The sequence below is a fragment of the Saccoglossus kowalevskii genome, chromosome 10, assembly GCF_978046115.1.
Source record: "Saccoglossus kowalevskii chromosome 10, keSacKowa6.1, whole genome shotgun sequence".
In the NCBI taxonomy this organism is placed as follows: domain Eukaryota; kingdom Metazoa; phylum Hemichordata; class Enteropneusta; family Harrimaniidae; genus Saccoglossus; species Saccoglossus kowalevskii.
Window position 1 is genome coordinate 29,465,888 of NC_140650.1, and position 19,746 is coordinate 29,485,633.

At 33.2% G+C, this 19,746-nt stretch overlaps 2 protein-coding genes across 2 annotated transcripts; one reads left to right on the forward strand and one right to left on the reverse strand.

Annotated features, from left to right (window-relative positions):
* Positions 1-1,934: 1,934 nt before the first annotated feature.
* Positions 1,935-15,844, reverse strand: LOC102806547 (condensin complex subunit 2-like). Its single transcript, XM_085504472.1, has 17 exons — positions 15,703-15,844; positions 14,118-14,364; positions 13,914-14,001; positions 13,716-13,814; positions 12,747-12,864; positions 12,499-12,569; positions 11,831-11,902; positions 11,140-11,332; positions 10,544-10,629; positions 10,042-10,283; positions 9,099-9,342; positions 8,843-8,965; positions 7,892-8,002; positions 7,461-7,604; positions 6,703-6,810; positions 4,288-4,452; positions 1,935-3,388 (listed from the first exon to the last, which is right to left on the reverse strand). The coding sequence occupies exons 2-17, from the start codon at positions 14,357-14,359 to the stop codon at positions 3,326-3,328; spliced, it is 2,169 nt and encodes a 722-aa protein (XP_085360598.1). The 5' UTR covers positions 14,360-14,364; positions 15,703-15,844; the 3' UTR covers positions 1,935-3,325.
* A 218-nt stretch (positions 15,845-16,062) lies between these two features.
* LOC100378996 (swi5-dependent recombination DNA repair protein 1 homolog) lies at positions 16,063-18,481 on the forward strand. The gene is made up of 3 exons (XM_006825893.3): positions 16,063-16,190; positions 16,755-17,189; positions 17,919-18,481. Exons 1-3 carry the CDS (start codon positions 16,119-16,121, stop codon positions 18,102-18,104), a joined length of 693 nt encoding a protein of 230 aa, XP_006825956.3. The 5' UTR covers positions 16,063-16,118; the 3' UTR covers positions 18,105-18,481.
* Positions 18,482-19,746: the final 1,265 nt, after the last annotated feature.

The window sequence follows — 19,746 nt, forward strand, 5'->3', positions numbered from 1 at the left end:
ATACAACAGTATGGCAATACAACCACAACCCTATGATAGTCCAGTCAAAACTGCTGAAATACAACAGTATGGCAATACAACCACAATCCTATGATAGTCGTCAAAACTGCTGCAATACGACAGTATGGCAATACAACCACAACCAGTAACCCTATGATAGTCCAGTCAAAACTGCTGAAATACGAAAGTATGGCAATACAACCACAACCCCTATGATAGTCCAGTCAATACGAAAGTATGGCAATACAACCAGTAACCCTATGATAGTCCAGTCAAAACTGCTGCAATACGACAGTATGGCAATACAACCAGTAACCCTATGATAGTCCAGTCAAAACTGCAGAAATACGACAGTATGGCAATACAACCACAACCCCATGATAGTCCAGTCAAAACTGCAGAAATACGACACTATGGCAAAACAACCACAACCCTATGATAGTCCAGTCAAAACTGCTGCAATACGACAGTATGGCAATACAACCAGTAACCCTATGATAGTCCAGTCAAAACTGCAGAAATACGATACTATGGCAAAACAACCACAACCATATGATAGTCCAGTCAAAACTGCAAAAATACGACAGTATGGCAATACAACCACAACCCTATGATAGTCCAGTCAAAACTGCAAAAATACGACAGTATGGCAATACAACCACAACCCTATGATAGTCCAGTCAAAACTGCAAAAATACGATACTATGGCAAAACAACCAGTAACCCTGTGATAGTCCAGTCAAAACTGCAGAAATACGATACTATGGCAAAACAACCACAACCCTATGATAGTCCAGTCAAAACTGCAAAAATACGACAGTATGGCAATACAACCACAACCCTATGATAGTCCAGTCAAAACTGCAGAAATACGATACTATGGCAAAACAACCACAACCATATGATAGTCCAGTCAAAACTGCAAAAATACGACAGTATGGCAATACAACCACAACCCTATGATAGTCCAGTCAAAACTGCAGAAATACGACAGTATGGCAATACAACCACAACCCTATGATAGTCCAGTCAAAACTGCAGAAATACGACAGTATGGCAATACAACCACAACCCTATGATAGTCCAGTCAAAACTGCAGAAATACGACAGTATGGCAATACAACCACAACCCTATGATAGTCCAGTCAAAACTGCAGAAATACGACAGTATGGTAATACAACCACAACCCTATGATAGTCCAGTCAAAACTGCTGAAATACGACAGTATGGTAATACAACCACAACCCTATGATAGTCCAGTCAAAACTGCTGAAATACGACAGTATGGCAATACAACCAGTAACCTTATGATAGTCCAATCAAAACTGCTGCAATACGAAAGTATGACAATACAACCAGTAACCCTATGATAGTCCAGTCAAAACTGCAGAAATACGATGCTATGGCAAAACAACCACAACCCTATGATAGTCCAGTCAAAACTGCAGAAATACGATACTATGGCAAAACAACCAGTAACCCTATGATAGTCCAGTCAAAACTGCAGAAATACGATACTATGGCAAAACTACTGCATAAAGGCAAACAGTATTCGCTCTATTTGAAGCACAATTTCAAATAAATAAGTTATGACCACAGACACATCTGTCATTATGCAAGTTCATTTGCTACTAATAATAAAACAAATACAATAATAGCACATGCACTTACATAAATTGTAGGTATTTTTATGGTCAAAATATAAAGAATATTTTAATAATTCAATATACAACAAATTTAAGTTTGAAGCATTTCTAAATAGAGAATATTTGGTATGCATGCCTGACAGAGGAATGGGCCTTCTTTCAGCTGATGATAGCCAAGAAGTGTTTGGTACAAATGACCATGGCTTTACTTGGATACCTTCAAAATCTATGAAGTCATCTTTTTGGACTCTGAAGTTAAATAATTTCCAATGCATGACACCTTCAGGCATAGTTTACATAGCATTTATTATTCTCACTTCACTTTCCCCACTAGAGGGCGCTACACCGTGACATTATACAGCAAGCTACAAGCAACTGGCTATGCATGTATGAGTGTTCTGAAGAAGCTGCACTGTACTCGGCCATCACCTTCAAGCAAAGTTGTTTTATCCTCTGAGATGAAAACTATCCTTTACATACAAGTTACATGTCTTATTAAAAAATCACTAGACAAAAATAAAAAAGAAATCCTTGTACATTTCTTACAACCCAACATCGTATGTATTATTTAAAAATGAATTAAAAAAAAAGTTAATTGCAGGTCAAACAGAAGAAAGTAATTGTATTGTCTTCTCTATGTTGTCAAAGTTTCATGTTGAGTAAAACTTGAGCCCACCACTCAATACTACAGGTTGCTTTAATATCACAAGACAAACCTTTCTCTTGTGATGGGGAATCACTGAAGATTTCTTCAAGGTCCTCAAGACATAAAGTCACTGAAGAATTTTGATGTCAATGGGCACAATTTACAGTCAAATTCTTGTGAGAGAAACCAAAAAGCAAGGAAGTATTGATTGATATTAGTTATTGAGTGGTGGTAACCAGAGATAGAGCTGTCCTACAGATTCAGATTCAAAAGAATTCACACATAGTACATTACCAACCCTGAACATCATTTACACAGTTAACTCACAAACACTTTTGGTGTGATGTTTTACATGTTTTTTTTTCTTCTTTGATTTTTTTGTTAATTTGAAACCAAATGGACATAATTTCCCATTACCTACAGTTATTGTTCAAATTATTGGACTTGATTTGAAAGAGTATCGACAGCAAAAGATGACAGAAACATTCAAAGGCGATGTAAAATGCATGGCATTATAATTTAGTGTTTACCATCATGAAATTGTCAAGCAAAAAAACCCACATACAATACAATTATTTGATGATACTGAGTACTAAACACAGGAATCTACTCAAATGCTTGACAAATAACAAGAAATTGAAAGAGTCTGGAAACTTACATAATATACTGAATTGGTATATGATTCAAATCACTCATTATGTCAAAGGATTCTAATCAAATATTCTAACCAACATAGATAACTGAGAGGAAATACATTATAATATAAATATTACAAGCAAAGTATAGTTTCAAAAGTTTTGTTCAGTTTGTATTCAATAACAATAAGTTAGAATTACTGAAAACTAAGTATCAAATTGTGGCAGTGTATGAAAAAAAGTAGTGCAAAAAAAACTGAACATGCAATGGAGATGAGGATTCCTGAATGACTTTGTACAGATAAAAATATATATATATCAGATATACCATTAAGTTTATTTACATTACAAATATGGCAGTGGTTTGTTTGACGAATGAGAAACAGTTGTGTTGTCTTCAGAAAGAATCTTGCGAAATAATGAGATCAGAGAACGTTTCAATATCTTCAATTTTCAAAGTCTGTTAAAAAAAGAAAATAAATTAAATAAACTACATACAGTCAAAAAATTGTTTTGAAATGTATTTTCAATTCATCATACTAAGCCCAGATTTGACTGATTCAAGAAGCATTTACACAAGCAGCAGTAGTACATCCTGAACAGTGCCCTCACTATCTCATAAACACAAAACCAAAATTGCTGTTACCACACTCCTTGTTTGCTGTGTCATCGTTTAAAGTTGTTCTCTGAGACAATACTGTTAGGCTTATTATTATCACTGTTTTGGCACTATTGTCCGTTATATTTAAAAGCATGAATATATTTGCCAGATATTTATTCATAAAACGATCAAATTGAAATGCTCTTCACAGCAGCTAGATGTTGATGATCATTTCATTGTTTTAATTTCTAAATATTAATCATAATTTTTGCATGGATTGTCACCATTAAAACATCCCAGTGGGAATCTTCAATGTAGAAAATCATAATTACTTTACATACTCCCCACGAGTCATCAAGTGTAAGAAATGCATCAAGTTTGAACATGAACAGTCAGAGCATGTTAGAAATAATCTAGAACTGCATTCAAAATGGCCACCAGTCAGCCATTTTGAATCTAATCTGAAAAACAAAACGATGTGCAACAATGTCCCATGATGATGAATGTATGTACCAAGTTCGAACGAAATCTATCCATTCACAACCAAGATCTGGGTCAGTAATAGAAATGCTCAATTTTGATGAGTTTTTAACATTAAAATGTCTGCCATTCAACCATCTTAAAGTGAACCATAAAACAAATAGATGTGCATATATCTGATATGATGTATGTCGCAATGTATACAGTATGAATGATCAAGGCATGTCAAGAGAAATGGCTCTGAAATAGCATTTGTTAAAACAAAGTCAAGCACTCACCTTTTCATTTGCCAAGTGTAGAAGACAAACAAAGCACATTGGAATGGATAAATTCTTTGCCATAGTTGTGGATATTTTGGCCGGCAAAACAGAATATAAATCTTTAAAGGACTGTTTACCAGCAACTGAAGTCTTTTCAGACATTCCATTCAATGCTGTATTTTCCTGAAACATAAAAACACAGATTTATATTTGTATTCTGAAGACTTGCAAGCCAAGGAAAGTGTCACTGTTTGCTCACTTACCAGTACTTTCTAAATCTAGCCTCTTATTCCAAAATTTAGCCAAATCTTGGTGTACAAGTTTAAAGGCCAAAACAACAAAAGATCATTGCAAGGTAGTGATTTACACTAGTTTCTGCACTAGCATTTTAAATGTTATTATGGTAAAAAAAAGCATACATATTTCTATTTTCAAATATATTCAGAAGTTTACCACACACCCCCTCCATACATGTAGAAGCTGTCAGCCATATGTAAAATGAGAAATTATTGTTTTATTTTAAATCACAAATTATATTATTATATAGTTTTAAGTTAGTTTTCAACCACTAAGTTGATCACAGTAAATTGTTCAAAAGTTGTGTATACATGCATCATTCATGTTTAAAGTTTTTACAGAGAAAGAAGGATAAGCTTTCAAGAAAACATAAGCAAAATAATTTAAAATGCAGCCATTTTGAAACGTATTTCATAGGAATCCACAGTAACACATTATTCTGTGGAAATACTAATATTTCAAAATTCTCCAATTTGTTGCCCTTATAACAGTACATATCATTTTTTTAGCATAGATATGATAGATCATCAAGCTGGTGAAAACACCTTATTGAAAAGGACAACATAAAAAATAGAATGGTATTAAACTGAGATACTTGGCCCAATAAATGTATAGGATTAATATAGTTCAATTAAAGCTCATGCTTTAATGGGATATTGATAGTTGGTCTGAGATATAATTTCATAATTTACATATAATAGTACGTCCTTTGAGAATAACAGTGAAACACAGACAAGCATGATTATTCCATGCTCACCACCTGGTGTCAATCAAGAGGCCCGTTTCCAGTCAGATGGTGTTTATATTGCCATGCAAGATAATAGCATGATACATCTATAAATGCTTACTTGGTCATGATAATCTATAAATGCTTACTTGGTCATGATAATCTATAAATACTTACTTGGTCATGATAATCTATAAATGCTTACTTGGTCATGATAATCTATAAATGCTTACTTGGTCATGATAATCTATAAATGCTTACTTGGTCATGATAATCTATAAATGCTTACTTGGTCATGATAATCTATAAATGCTTACTTGGTCATGATAATCTATAAATGCTTACTTGGTCATGATAATCTATAAATGCTTACTTGGTCATGATAATCTATAAATGCTTACTTGGTCATGATAATCTATAAATGCTTACTTGGTCATGATAATCTATAAATGCTTACTTGGTCATGATAATCTATAAATGCTTACTTGGTCATGATAATCTATAAATACTTACTTGGTCATGATAATCTATAAATGCTTACTTGGTCATGATAATCTATAAATGCTTACTTGGTCATGATAATCTATAAATGCTTACTTGGTCATGATAATCTATAAATGCTTACTTGGTCATGATAATCTATAAATGCTTACTTGGTCATGATAATCTATAAATGCTTACTTGGTCATGATAATCTATAAATGCTTACTTGGTCATGATAATCTATAAATGCTTACTTGGTCATGATAATCTATAAATGCTTACTTGGTCATGATAATCTATAAATGCTTACTTGGTCATGATAATCTATAAATGCTTACTTGGTCATGATAATCTATAAATGCTTACTTGGTCATGATAATCTATAAATGCTTACTTGGTCATGATAATCTATAAATGCTTACTTGGTCATGATAATCTATAAATGCTTACTTGGTCATGATAATCTATAAATGCTTACTTGGTCATGATAATCTATAAATGCTTACTTGGTCATGATAATCTATAAATACTTACTTGGTCATGATAATCTATAAATGCTTACTTGGTCATGATAATCTATAAATACTTACTTGGTCATGATAATCTATAAATGCTTACTTGGTCATGATAATCTATAAATGCTTACTTGGTCATGATAATCTATAAATGCTTACTTGGTCATGATAATCTATAAATGCTTACTTGGTCATGATAATCTATAAATGCTTACTTGGTCATGATAATCTATAAATGCTTACTTGGTCATGATAATCTATAAATGCTTACTTGGTCATGATAATCTATAAATGCTTACTTGGTCATGATAATCTATAAATGCTTACTTGGTCATGATAATCTATAAATGCTTACTTGGTCATGATAATCTATAAATGCTTACTTGGTCATGATAATCTATAAATGCTTACTTTGTCAGTTTCTTCAGCAGTGGTTAATATATTCCACATACTGTACTTCAGTTTTTTCACATCCATCTTCTTGGCAGTGCGGGCATACTGAATATCAATTCTAGCAACCTGTAAATAAAATCGGTCCAAGAACACAATTTAGGATGTATTCTGATGAGTGTCTTCTCCTTGTTTGAGGAGAGAAAGAGATAGAGAAGGTACGTTATACAGTTGAAGATTATCTCAGTACATGCATACTCTATGACTTTGGCATTCCGGTTGTGAATTAGGAGACATTTTAAATATTTTGGTGTCTTTATTTACTTAACTAGCCATAAATAGAGATTACATATCTATGTATTGTATACAGGTTTTTTGTTTGTGGTAATGCATTACAGTTGTAATAAGACTGAGGTTATAGTGAGGATGTCACAAAGTATGCACAAGGACAGTACACAGCTAGAGTATTGACCGACCAAGGGGGGTTGATGCCACTATATACTGTGAGAGTGTACACTTTACAGTATCCTCTTAAAAATTGTATTATTATACATGTTTTTGGCCCAATCGCTTGATGTAGGATGCTCAAAACTGAATCGAATTGTAAAAATCATTGGAACTTTCTTATTATGAAAAATTTCTGCAATCTTGGAAATCATTCCACATTTGGAATTCACATTTCCAAATGTGTTAGGATGCAGATACCTGATGCAGTGCCGCAAAATTACGACACTGTGTAACTAATGGCAATAAGGTGTTATTGTGACAGATGAACTTACCTTATGTGGTTGTGCTACGAGATGATCGCCCTGTAACAATGATGCATCAAAGACGCTCTCGTTTACACCAAAACTATTTTGAAAATTAGTGTTTTGACTAATGTCACTGCCTCCAGCACTCATACCATCAATTTCATCATCATCCTACAAAAACATCAATATGGGGGTTACAGAAATATAAAAACATTTTGAAGATTAAACTCACTTTCTGATCTGTTGTAAGTATTGAGGTGATACTATGAGAACTGAAATTTCCTAAAAGTCACCATGACTTGCTGTCTTAAAGAACTCAAATGAATGTTCACTGCTACAAAATATTGCAATTTTCCCCGATTCATAAATTTCACACGTGTGTGCTTTCAGAATTTGTCAAAAAAGCAGCAATAATGCAATAACAAAGCAGTACATGTGTACAATTAATACGACTGTACCTCAACACTTGGGCAGAAATTATTACAGTCATTTTCATTTTCATAGTTGTAATTCTCAATATCGTCATCCAGTGATTCATTCTCTGTTTCAGTCTCAGCTTGTCTTTTAACCTAGAAAGGAATAAACATTATATTCTAGGTGATATACTGGGTTTTAATTTTGCTTATTTTGCTGACTAGAAAATGCGCTAAATTAAAACCCAGTGAATATGTAAAATTTAGCATAGAAGACATTATCTAAATGATAAAACTGTGAATTTAAAACGCACTGAATATGCCTGAAATGGTAAATCAGTGAAATTTAAACCCAGTGAAAATTAGTCATTTCACAATAGTATGCAATATTTATTTCAAAGACAAATGAAATACAGCACAAGGTACCAAGCATGGTAATAAATATAAGTGAATTTATCCTGGCCATGGATAATCTTTGCGTTTATTCTGATAATACTCAATTCTCAACCTTGGCAGAATCCCATCAATATTATCCAATGAAGCTGCCTATTCTATAAGCTTTGCTGCCTGGATAGATAATTGGGCAACACAGACACAATATGAGATTTGATGCTTCAACTCAGAATGCTTATCACAGTCACTTATCTCTTAGACGCTGTCGTTTTCACTATACTGTATTCTGATTACATGTATCTGATTCATCATAGAGTGCTTCCAGTCAGATCTTGTCATTTCATGTACCAGGTCAAATGGACCATGCACAGAGTCATAGATGACACTATTACAGTAGTTAAGCTAATCAAGAATTTAAGATGGGTATAACTGATATCATGGCTGAAACGCTATCTCCCAACTAATATCACTGCAGGTTATATTGAGTTGTAACTTCTTGTCTGTAGAAGCTCACGTCAAAATAACACCAAATCATAGAGATCTCATATCAATCCTTACATGTAGTTCCACTGACAATATCAAAAATCTGAAGAAACAACCTACCATGACTTTAGGTTGTCCAAATAACCGGAATAAATTATCAGGATTGTAATGCAGATCAGCTGGCAATGTGATAGCAGTCTCTCGCCACTTCTCAACGGTTGTTTTTGTCAATGTTGTTGTCACCTGCAAATGAACATACAGTAAATAATAACGATAATAATAATAAATATGTGATGGCGATAATGAGATGACTATCACAAAGTAAAACAAGATTAAATATTAATGAAAACTGAAGAAGAAATTAATTACACTGTACCTTAGTAACAGTGAACAGCTTATCAAAATTAATATCTTCATCAAAGTCTATCTTAAAATATGCCTTTCTGTCTTTTCTTTTCTTGTCAGAAACATGACTTGATGAATCCCTGGGTTTAGGCTTTAGTTTCCAGTGTTCAGGTCCGGCCCATGTGGTTAACATATCAAGATTAAAATAAGAATACTCCGTAGGTTCTGATGCCAGCTGTAAACATAATTCTCCTATCGTACCATCTGTTATTATCCTGTGAAACAATAAGCGCATGGCATTACATGGATGCTTATCACCAGTCTTTATACATTTCTAAATATGTTATTGTCAAATCATGACTGTACTTGGTAGTTGGCTGTTTGAATTGTGGCTAACAGTTGAACCAGCATGGAATTGCAGTTTTAGTCACATTGGTATAAATACTGCATTGTTTTCTTATTCAATTGCCAAATTGTTTTGGTCCCTTTGCAAATAAGGAAAAGACAACCTTTTTTAGATTCATATTTATAAATGATGACCATTTTTACTGAAATTATGGTTTGAAAATAAATGTAGCTAAATTCTAAATGTAATTCACAAAGTGCGAGTGGTGATAGGTTTGCGGAATACCCAGACACCATCATTCTATGATTATGATGCATTACAGTTTATTGCAATGGAAAAATTCAAATATCTAGACAATGAAAAAAATTAGTAACAATTTTGAACACATGAAACAGAGAATGTTGCTGCTAACCACTTTTATTTAGTCAGCACTTATCAAATGAGTAAATTATTAATTTAATTTATTTCCATTTAAATCAAATTTATTTTATTTCTTTTCAACAGATTTAGGTCACAGCGTTATAATCCCAGTTTCCTAGAAAGGAGTCTGGCTATACCATCTGTGACGGAAAACATTTATTTGGAAGTTGATCTTTTATTTAAAAACAAATAATTCTCTAAAACTGACTTGTTTTGTGCATTTTGTGCCATCTGCGCTTCTTTATCATCAGCCATTAAAATAATATTTTCTGTAGTACCACCTGGAATGCATCCATCACCACCCATGTCCTCATCATCACTGAAATCACATCCACCAACATCAGGTGGTAGATCCTGTGCTGACATGTCATCTATAGGTTCAGGTATTGCAGTCATATCAAAGGCATGTTCATGATTACTCATCTTAGATAACATGTTAGTCATAGTGTCCTGTAGTGAATCACATACACAAAATAACCCATTACAGTCAATATATTATTCAATGTTCTTCACATGATGGATTATTATTATTATTATTATCATTATTATTATTGGCCACCAAAAATATAATGTGTTACATTCAGTTCAAGAAAACATTATAAATTGGGCGATAACTATTACATAATAAGCACACAGAACACATGGATCTCAGAAGAGCAATGACAAAACCCTGTTACTGAAAGAACAAAGTCTGACATGTTTCAGCTTACCTCGTCTGTGTCATTCCAGTTAGTAAATTCAAAACCAGCAAACTCTGCACATATTTGTTTATCAAAATTGAGAGACTTGTATATAGCTGTAAATAAGAAAGCAGAAACATTTACAGCATAATTCACAACTGTGAATACAAATATCAGAAAATGTTGCTGTATCACAAAAAATGTGTCAAAACAACATGAAAATAATGATTTTTGAGCAATTTATTATTAGTTTTTTAGTAAAAAGGTTTTGCCATAACTCAAAATTTCGTCAATTCTTATGTAGTTAAAATATGACTTTTTATGGTTGTCTTGATTATTGGGATTACATGTGTATTTATTTTTCACAAAAGAATGCTATAACCTGATTTCCTATGGATATATTTCTAAAATGACCCATTCTTGCATGTTTTCCAACAGTTTTTCTCCAAAAAAAAATTTAAAAAAGTTAATGAATCATGTCCTAACAACTATGTTACATGTTTGAAACAAACAAGATAATACCTTATTTCATACATACAAGTATGAATGTAGTTCTATATGCATGCTTATGTCACTTATGTGACTTAGAGAAAATCTTGTTATTATTACAGCTACAGTAGACTTACCTTTGATATCGGAAACATTGAGAAGACTTGTTTCATCATCTTTAGTATATGTCAGAGTAGATAGATTAGCAATACTGTTGGAATCTAGTAATAACTGACATTCATCATCATTGAAACACAGATGATTTAATAATAGTCCTGAGGTTCCACCTTCATCAAATTCAGCTGAGGTTTGTTGAAATAATGGATCCACCTAAAATGGAATCAACAGTACATATAGTGTTCTCCTCAAAGCGTTTTAGGGCAACAGGGGTGATACTCTGTGATTTACATCAATAACTTGCCCGCACGTCTGAAGACATCCCACTAGGATTAACATTTGTACTCGCTCAAATAGTTCAACATATTTTGGTCAGCCTCTAACAATTTGATACCTGATAAAACACAGTTAGAAGAACTTCATTGAGTTATTCGATTGTGTTATGCAAATGTGCACTATGTCGATCTTTTCGTTCCAAAAAGCATGCATTTGCATTTGAGGTACCAGGAATTAGCAAACTCGCTAGCGAATTGGCCAACTGTTTGGGTTTTGACTAAACAGTTGGCTTTCAAATAGCTGTACATTATGTTATAAACTAGTAAGCAAATCAATATGCAAATTAGCTGAAACCCTGAAAACAATTGGAGAACACTGATACATGTATATACAATAATAAAAGAAAAGTTTTTGTTGCAAAAACAAACATCTAACCTCAAAATCCATTTGCAGGTGATTTCCCTTGATGTTGTTGAGATTGGTTTCTATGGTGTTTTTCTTGCGCATCTGAAAAACAATGAATATTGACAGTTGTTAACAATTTATATTAACAGTACAAGTTAATTACCGTTAGATACAGAAAGATACAACAATATACTTTTATGCTTTCAGCCCACGGTCACTAAATTAGTTAAGCAGACAAGTAACACATCACTATTCATATAAACGATCACAAGCAGATCCAGGTGATGATGACACTCCTTACATATTTGTTTTTTTTTATATACTATAAAATACTTTAATTTCGCTCAGAACTTATTTTTGTTCTTTTTGCTAAAGGGATGATTCAGTGAAAATAAAATCCAGTGAATATGCCTTTTTTCTCTATATTTTACATTCAACTAATCAAAAATCAGTGAAAATGAACTCCATGCTAAACATCTTAAAATCTTTTTAGCATGTTATTTTAGCTAATTTAAAATGTAGCTTATTTAGAATAAAGTATATTCTAACAATGAGATTGTTCCCACACCTTAGCTAAATTAGGATTATCTTAGTTCAAGTATTGAGTCTAATTTGCTATTTGACGTGTTTTTAATACAGTATGTCACATATTTATAAAACAGGTAAAGAACATCTTGTACATGTAGTTTATTGCATACCCGTTTATGTTTCTTTTTTTTCTGTAGGTCGTCGTCATCATCATCATCACCCACACCAGGACCATCTCCCTCTGAAAAAATTAAACCAATCAATGCTTAACCTTTTGGCTCTTAAAACTGAAGAAAACTAATACAATGGCAGCGCAAAACTGAACAACTGGATGAGAAATCAAGCATTAAAAATAAAGTCAGAGCAAATATAATATTGTCGAAGACTGAAAGACAAATAGCATCAGACGACTAGTTACCTGTACGTTTGTCACTATCTCTACCCAAGCCACCAAGCATCTTGTATGCATCAGCGTGGATGGAATCAACTCGACCAGCATAAATCTTAGCACTAGCATCCAATGTACAACTCGCAACCTGCAAATAAAAACAAAAAGTTTGGATTCAAAGCGGTAAATAAATGATACCATTTAAAGTTAAACCAAAAAAAACAGTTATGGTATCACATTTTCATCAGTTTGAACGTGAACACCAACACGAGAAGAGCTATTTAGTGTGAAAATGAATCTCATTCTATGATATCCTGTTACAAGCAGAAAACGAAAACATCCTGAAGAGATGAAGTACCACCACATAACGCAACCATGCAAACCAGATCAACTAGTTTTAATGTTACCACAACACTGATGTTTGGCTAGACAAATAACAAAGTTCTGATTGGTTCAATTAGTAAGTTAGTTTTATGTAGCAGCTGGATAGTTTACAAATCTACATGGAATGATTACAAGTAACAACCTGCCATTTCTGTTGAACCAGTAACCGTAAATTAAAAAAAAACACGAGCTAGACAACCATTTATCAACAATTTGTCTAATATCGGTATTGAATGTTTTGCAGGTCACATCAGGCAACACGTGGAGTATGGATACACAGCCAAGGTGTGGTTTACCGAGAAGACTGTATCCAACTTTATGGAATAAACGAAGGCCATCAGGTTGAAATTGAGTTAAAAGTGGTATCACCGCTGATATTTTTTGAATATCACCACCACAGGAATAACTTCGTGAATGATAGCTAAAAACTAAATTGTAATTACTTACCGCCAATTAATTAAATGAAATTTAAAATGGACCTAGCACCCTCCGGTGGTCACTATCAGTTAAGCCATAAAAAGGTTGACTAAATCTAGGCAAGGTTGGGTTATTTGACACACTGTTTTTTATTATCATATGTATTATAACTTTAACAGAACAGATTTTCAAAAATACCTGAAAATTGGTCATTCCTCCGTCTTTTTCCTTCTTTTTGATCAAGTCAGACATGTAGTCAATTAAGTGGAGGTGAAAGGCATTTTTGGCATTAATTTTCTGAAAAAAAAAATAATAGTTATAAATGTACATGTAGAATAAATAAAAACATTATTATTAATTTTGTAACCTATGTAACCACTAACAGACTGTACTTACATTTTCTGCTGATAATTTTATACAATTGGAATAGTGTTCCGTGACTTGTACATTACTTAAAGTACTTGTATCTGTAGAAATACGCCTCCTGATAATAAAAGCACATGAAGTTATGAAAAAGAAAAAAATTCAAAATGGCCACAGGAGGGCGCTATAACACAATGTTAAATAACACTAAATATGTCAAGCAATGTGAATTTCTACCTATCTCCTGGTGTTGCAACAGGACTTTCTAACGATCTCTGCATTTCAAGCACCTTAGAACGTCTGCGTTGTTTTCGTTCTTCAGCGTCATCATTGATCAGTACATTACGAAGCATGGGTGACTGATTAGCAGCAAAGCCACGATGACGTTTTGTTGTTGGTGAAATGAAGTCTGATGCTGGTGTGGATGGTAAGTGATTATTGGGTAGAGGTGACATCATCTCTTCTTGTACAGTCGGCATTTTGGCTACAGAATATAATTATTTTAAATATTCACTGAAAACATTCTATACCTGGATAGTAAAAATCTGTTTTACAATCATTTGCATCTGCCTGCCTCCCTGCTTGCCTGCCTATAAAACTATGTGTCAGATACTAAAATTACTTCCAACACTTTCAAACGAACAGATATTCAACCATTCTTCTCTGACAAGTCACATTGCTAGTTTCTTGTTGAACAATACCCAAAATGCGAAAAAAGCTCCAAAATTTCAAATAATAATTTTAAAAAAAATGTTTAGAATACAAAATTAATCTTGACTGGTCAAATTTTCAGACTGAAAATCAGAGATTACAATAAAGTTTAGCGATATATGAGGTACTTCAATTGTTGCTAGAAAGGCAAAAATTATGTAAAAATCATTCCCACTTTTGCACTGCTGACATCAGAAGTCAAGAAGAAAGCACATGTTTATTGAACGTGGTCTAATCTGGTCTATTGATCGGATGTAGTTATATGTGATGCACACTGTCAGCTGGATATTAAAAATGGCAACGACCTCTCCATACATTGGAATTTAATCAGACTAGCGTCATGACAAAAAAGAAAGTTCAAAAGTATTATGAGCAGTTTGGTTTGATTAGTACGCTTTAAAAGACAGTGCACAGAAAAACAAATATTTTCATGGTTATGGTTTCATGGTCATGGTTCATGGTTTTGCCATTGATCATGGAAATATAAATTATATTCCTTTTAAAGATGCAATATAGACGAGAACATGTAATTTTTAATATTGTTGTTTGATAATCTGTGTTGATAAATACATCGGACCATGATTTATGACATGGAAACGCTATTCTTGTAGCATGCATCTGAGTATTCATTGTATGTAACAATGAAATTCTTTAATTAAGACGCATGTGTATTGATTGTTGTGGTACGTACGACACTCACTGCACAAATACGAATACTGTTGTGTGTCCTGCAGATACAACATTTTTATTTTATGATAAATCATAGTCCGATTTGGGATACATACAATATATCAAACAACAATGTTAAAAAAAAGTTTTCGTACATATCCATATGATTTTAACACATTTTCTGAATATCTGATTGATATTTTATAAATAATTCTGGTAGAAAACAAACTGAAACTCAAATGAATGATTAGCAAATTACAAAAGATCACATTGTCTGACTTGAAAGTCAGTGTTTTTATGGCAGCTCAGCTGACCCAGTCCGAGTAGTTTCTCGACGGAGAGCTGATTGTCCGACAAAAAACAAGGACATGAATAATCGAAAATACATTCCAAACATTACATGTGAACTATATAAAATATTTGAAATAATCACTATACTTACCAGAAGTATGTATTAACTTTTCAATTCCTTAATTGAAATTTAATGGACAAATCCTATGAAAAGTTTCGCTTTCAGAGATGTTTTGAAATCAAAAATGGCGCCGTCAGTTGAGATGCGCACGCAAACGAAATACACTTCCGGTGTTAATAAAGCTTGTCTAAGTCAGTTAAAATTCTTTTGTTTGGAATTTAATTTTGTTACACCCCGTCTCTTGAAGCGATCACAGAGCTCTTAGATCGTACACTAAAGTTAATTTGTGTATTATTATGTACTGTTTGATGTGTCGAAACTATGTACTAGTAAGCTAAAGCATGAAATGCTCAGTCATACAAACTACCAGAAGCCTAAGGGGTCAAAAAACCTTCAACTTCTGAAACTGGCAGAGGGTGAAGTTGTGTTGTGTTTGTGTGCCACCAATGCTTTGGTCCTTGAACGATCTCGAAATTGATATCATGGCAAACTCTTCGTCACCATATGGCGGACAAAAGGTTCATCTTATTACCTTATTCAATGATCTTACTAAATTATTGATCTTTTTAAAAAAATAGTTCGAACATAGAGGGCGGTGCAAAAAAGCATCCCAACAGCAAATATTGTTGGTTAAGATCACAATTTCTTGCAAACATCTTTGCAGCACACACAACAGTATTTGTTGGATGAAAATTGAAAACAATATGCATGTGCAGTGATTGTTATTGTACACACCATCTAATTTTTTGCGGTTATCAAGAGGGTCGGCAAGGGGTATTTTCGTAAGCTGTAATCAATTGTTTTTATTTTCGTAAAAAGGTAAATTCGTAGACATGGGCAAGATGATAAATGTAATCAGCTATTTTATTTGTCCGTAATTTGTAAAAAAATCTTATTTGTTTGTTTAAGCGTATAAAGCATTTTCAAAATTAAATGTCATAATTCATACAAAAATTCCAATTTTGATTCTTAAACAGGTTATTTGATAATAACCGGTCCTAGTTTGATTTTTACTATAATTAACAATAATACTGTAATTTGGCCATTGAATATTGTCATATCATTCTACCCATTATTTTCAGATGAGTTCCAGTTTGAGGGAACGACTAAAAAGATCAAGAAGATCGTTTTATTCCCCCACCAATAATAATAAACAGCTGTCTCCTGGACAAGGTGGCCCAAAACTGAAAGACATTCCACCAACTGAGACGACCCCCATCAGAACTCTGGCAGATCCTAAATCAGAACTTAAATCCTGCCAAACTAAGAGAAGGAAAACAGAAACAAACGCAGAACCTGTTGTTAAAACTGTTTTGTTTTTAGCACCACGTTCTTCAAGCCAAGGGAGAAATTCTGAAGAATTATCTGTGGACAGAGAGAGAAAAAACACAGATTCCAGTCCAGATAAAGGAAACCTTCCACATTTACTTGCAATGAGAGATGTACTGCAAAAACAATTATCAGAAAAAGAAGAGACTTTGCGAAAATTGAGGATGGTGAAAATGTACAGAACAAAGGTATAAAACTGAGCATTTATTGATAAAAAAAAATTCATGCAAATATGAGCAATTTCTTTGTAGTTTCATCTCAAGTTCATGTTAGTTTATGCGGTATAGATGGTATTTTATACTGTACAACACATCTTTTTAGCTATTTGATTTATTTTATTTTAGCTAATCTGTAACTTTGCTAAATTAAGAAAGAAAAGATAACACTTCTTCTGTTAAGTTCATCCATTGAGTCAAATTCGCTACAATATACAGCTATTTCAATGTGGTTTATCAATATACTGATGCAAGCCTTGGTGAAAACTCATCCTTAACACATGTGGTCAATTCAGATGCATTCTAGGTTCTATCTCCTCGTCACTGGACGTAAAAACATGAAAGAAATGCATGCAAAATAGCAGAACCAAAAAAATTAAATTGTGACATGCACTCAATGATCAGAAACATTAATGATCTAACGTCACTGTGTATCTTTGATTGACAGTGACTGATTTTTAGCATATGGGTATTATTGTAAAATGCCTTAATTTTACAAGCAAAATATTTTTACAAACTTTGCAATTCCAGTTAAGTTATTTAATTTTGTACAGTGAACATTTCAATGGTGTTCTAAAGACAAGTGACTTATCAAATCATTTGAGTTGATTTTGATACGTAACATTAATAAGCAAAAACAGAGTTTTGAAAGTCGCTGGCTTCGAAATAATTTGATTCTAAATACAACTTTTTACTTTCCAGAATGATTTGGATAAATTGGAAAGTTTGATTATTAAGTGGCGCAGTGCAAGTCAAGATACTTTACGAGAACTCCAAGACAAGCTGCCAATGAAAGATAAACCAACAATGCAAGAACTCATTGAGAACTGGCATTTAGATTCCAAACTTTTACATTTTGATGAAGAAGTTGATTGTTTCAAAGATTGATTAAGAAGATGTGTACCGGGTATCAAAATTCTGTTCAACCCAAGACAACGGCAGTTACCATAAGGAAATGCGTCCTCTATAAGTCAATAATGAAACTACTTTTGTCTGAGATGAGATTATAATACCCCCCCCTCCACTCCCTGATGAAATTTCTGGCAAAAAGGCTTACATAGCTGATGAAAATGTTAGCTTTATGCATCTTGATTTTGTATTAGAATGAACAGATACAAAACTTTGCGAACAACTGATGGCTTTGAGAAGCCTGAAAATATTAATGTCTGCATTACATTATTTATTGAACTACTTTTCAGTACAAGTTTTTGATGGGAAAACTTTGACAACTGTTAACAAATAAAACTATACATGTATTTATTAAATGGGTTTCATGTCATGTTATTATTTTTATATTAATTGATGGGAGAAAATGATTCAAATATGTTGTGTCCAACATTACAAGCCAATTGCTGTGCTTTATCTTCATTTCAATTTCAATCACTTGTTTTTTCATCAGGGTTGGTGAATATATATGTGAAGAATTATGGTCTTATTAAATTTATTTATGTAATATTTAATGTGGGCGTTTTTTTGGAGACTATAGATTAGTTGCCGTTACAGTAATTAAAACAAAACAAAAAAGTTACAAATGTACCATGATGACGAATTCAATGTGATGCTGCCACCAAGTGATGAGTTGCACATCATTATTCCAACAACGATTACGGTATATTCTTCTGCCGAAGCTGTTCGACTCGTATGCTAATTTAAGGTAGATACATACCTTAGACCCAGCCTAAAATGACACGCAGTCCAATTCACAGACAATTGTGTTCTAGCACATCAGCAAAAGTTCATTTGTGTTACAATCATGGTAGTCACCTGATAGCCATTTTTGATAAACTTCTGCAATTTTTCCCTTTTCACACCTTTTTACTTGTATCTCAAATTCATGCAGTCCAATTAGGTCCAAACTTGGTTCACATACAGTTGTATGCTAGCACATCAACAAAAGTTTATTTGTGTTACAATCAAATCCAAGATGTTTGACCAAATTATTCAATTTTTGACTTTTTTTGCACAATTGGAGTTTTCATCTCAATTCTGCTTATATTTCAAATTATTCCCTCCCAGGTAGGCTCAAACTTGGTACGCAGGCAAATGTGTTTTAGCTCATCATGGAAATTTGGTCTGTGTCACAATCTAATCAAAGATGGTCAACTGGCAGCCATTTTTTTTAATGCTCTATAATGCACTTTAAACGTTGTATAATGGTTTTATATGTTGGATGCCTGATGCTGTTTTGCATTTTAACTCAAATTGCCTGACTGGAGACCATTTTGTATCATGATACCTGATGTAATTTCTCAGTCGTGCTTTTATTAATATGGTTTGAAACAATACTAATGTTATGAAATTGTTTGACGGCGATGGTATAGAAACTTGTATCGTAATACCAGAGTGAGGTAACCCAACATGCTGCTCAGATGTGCCCAGAGAAAATTGGTGAAGTTTTCGAGGCTCTTCAAAAATAATTATATATTGTTGACCGATCGTTATAATTTGATTCAGGGCGATCTTAAGGCACTGAACGGGAAACATGAATTTTTAAATAATAACTTCCACGGGCAAATTACTGGAATTACAA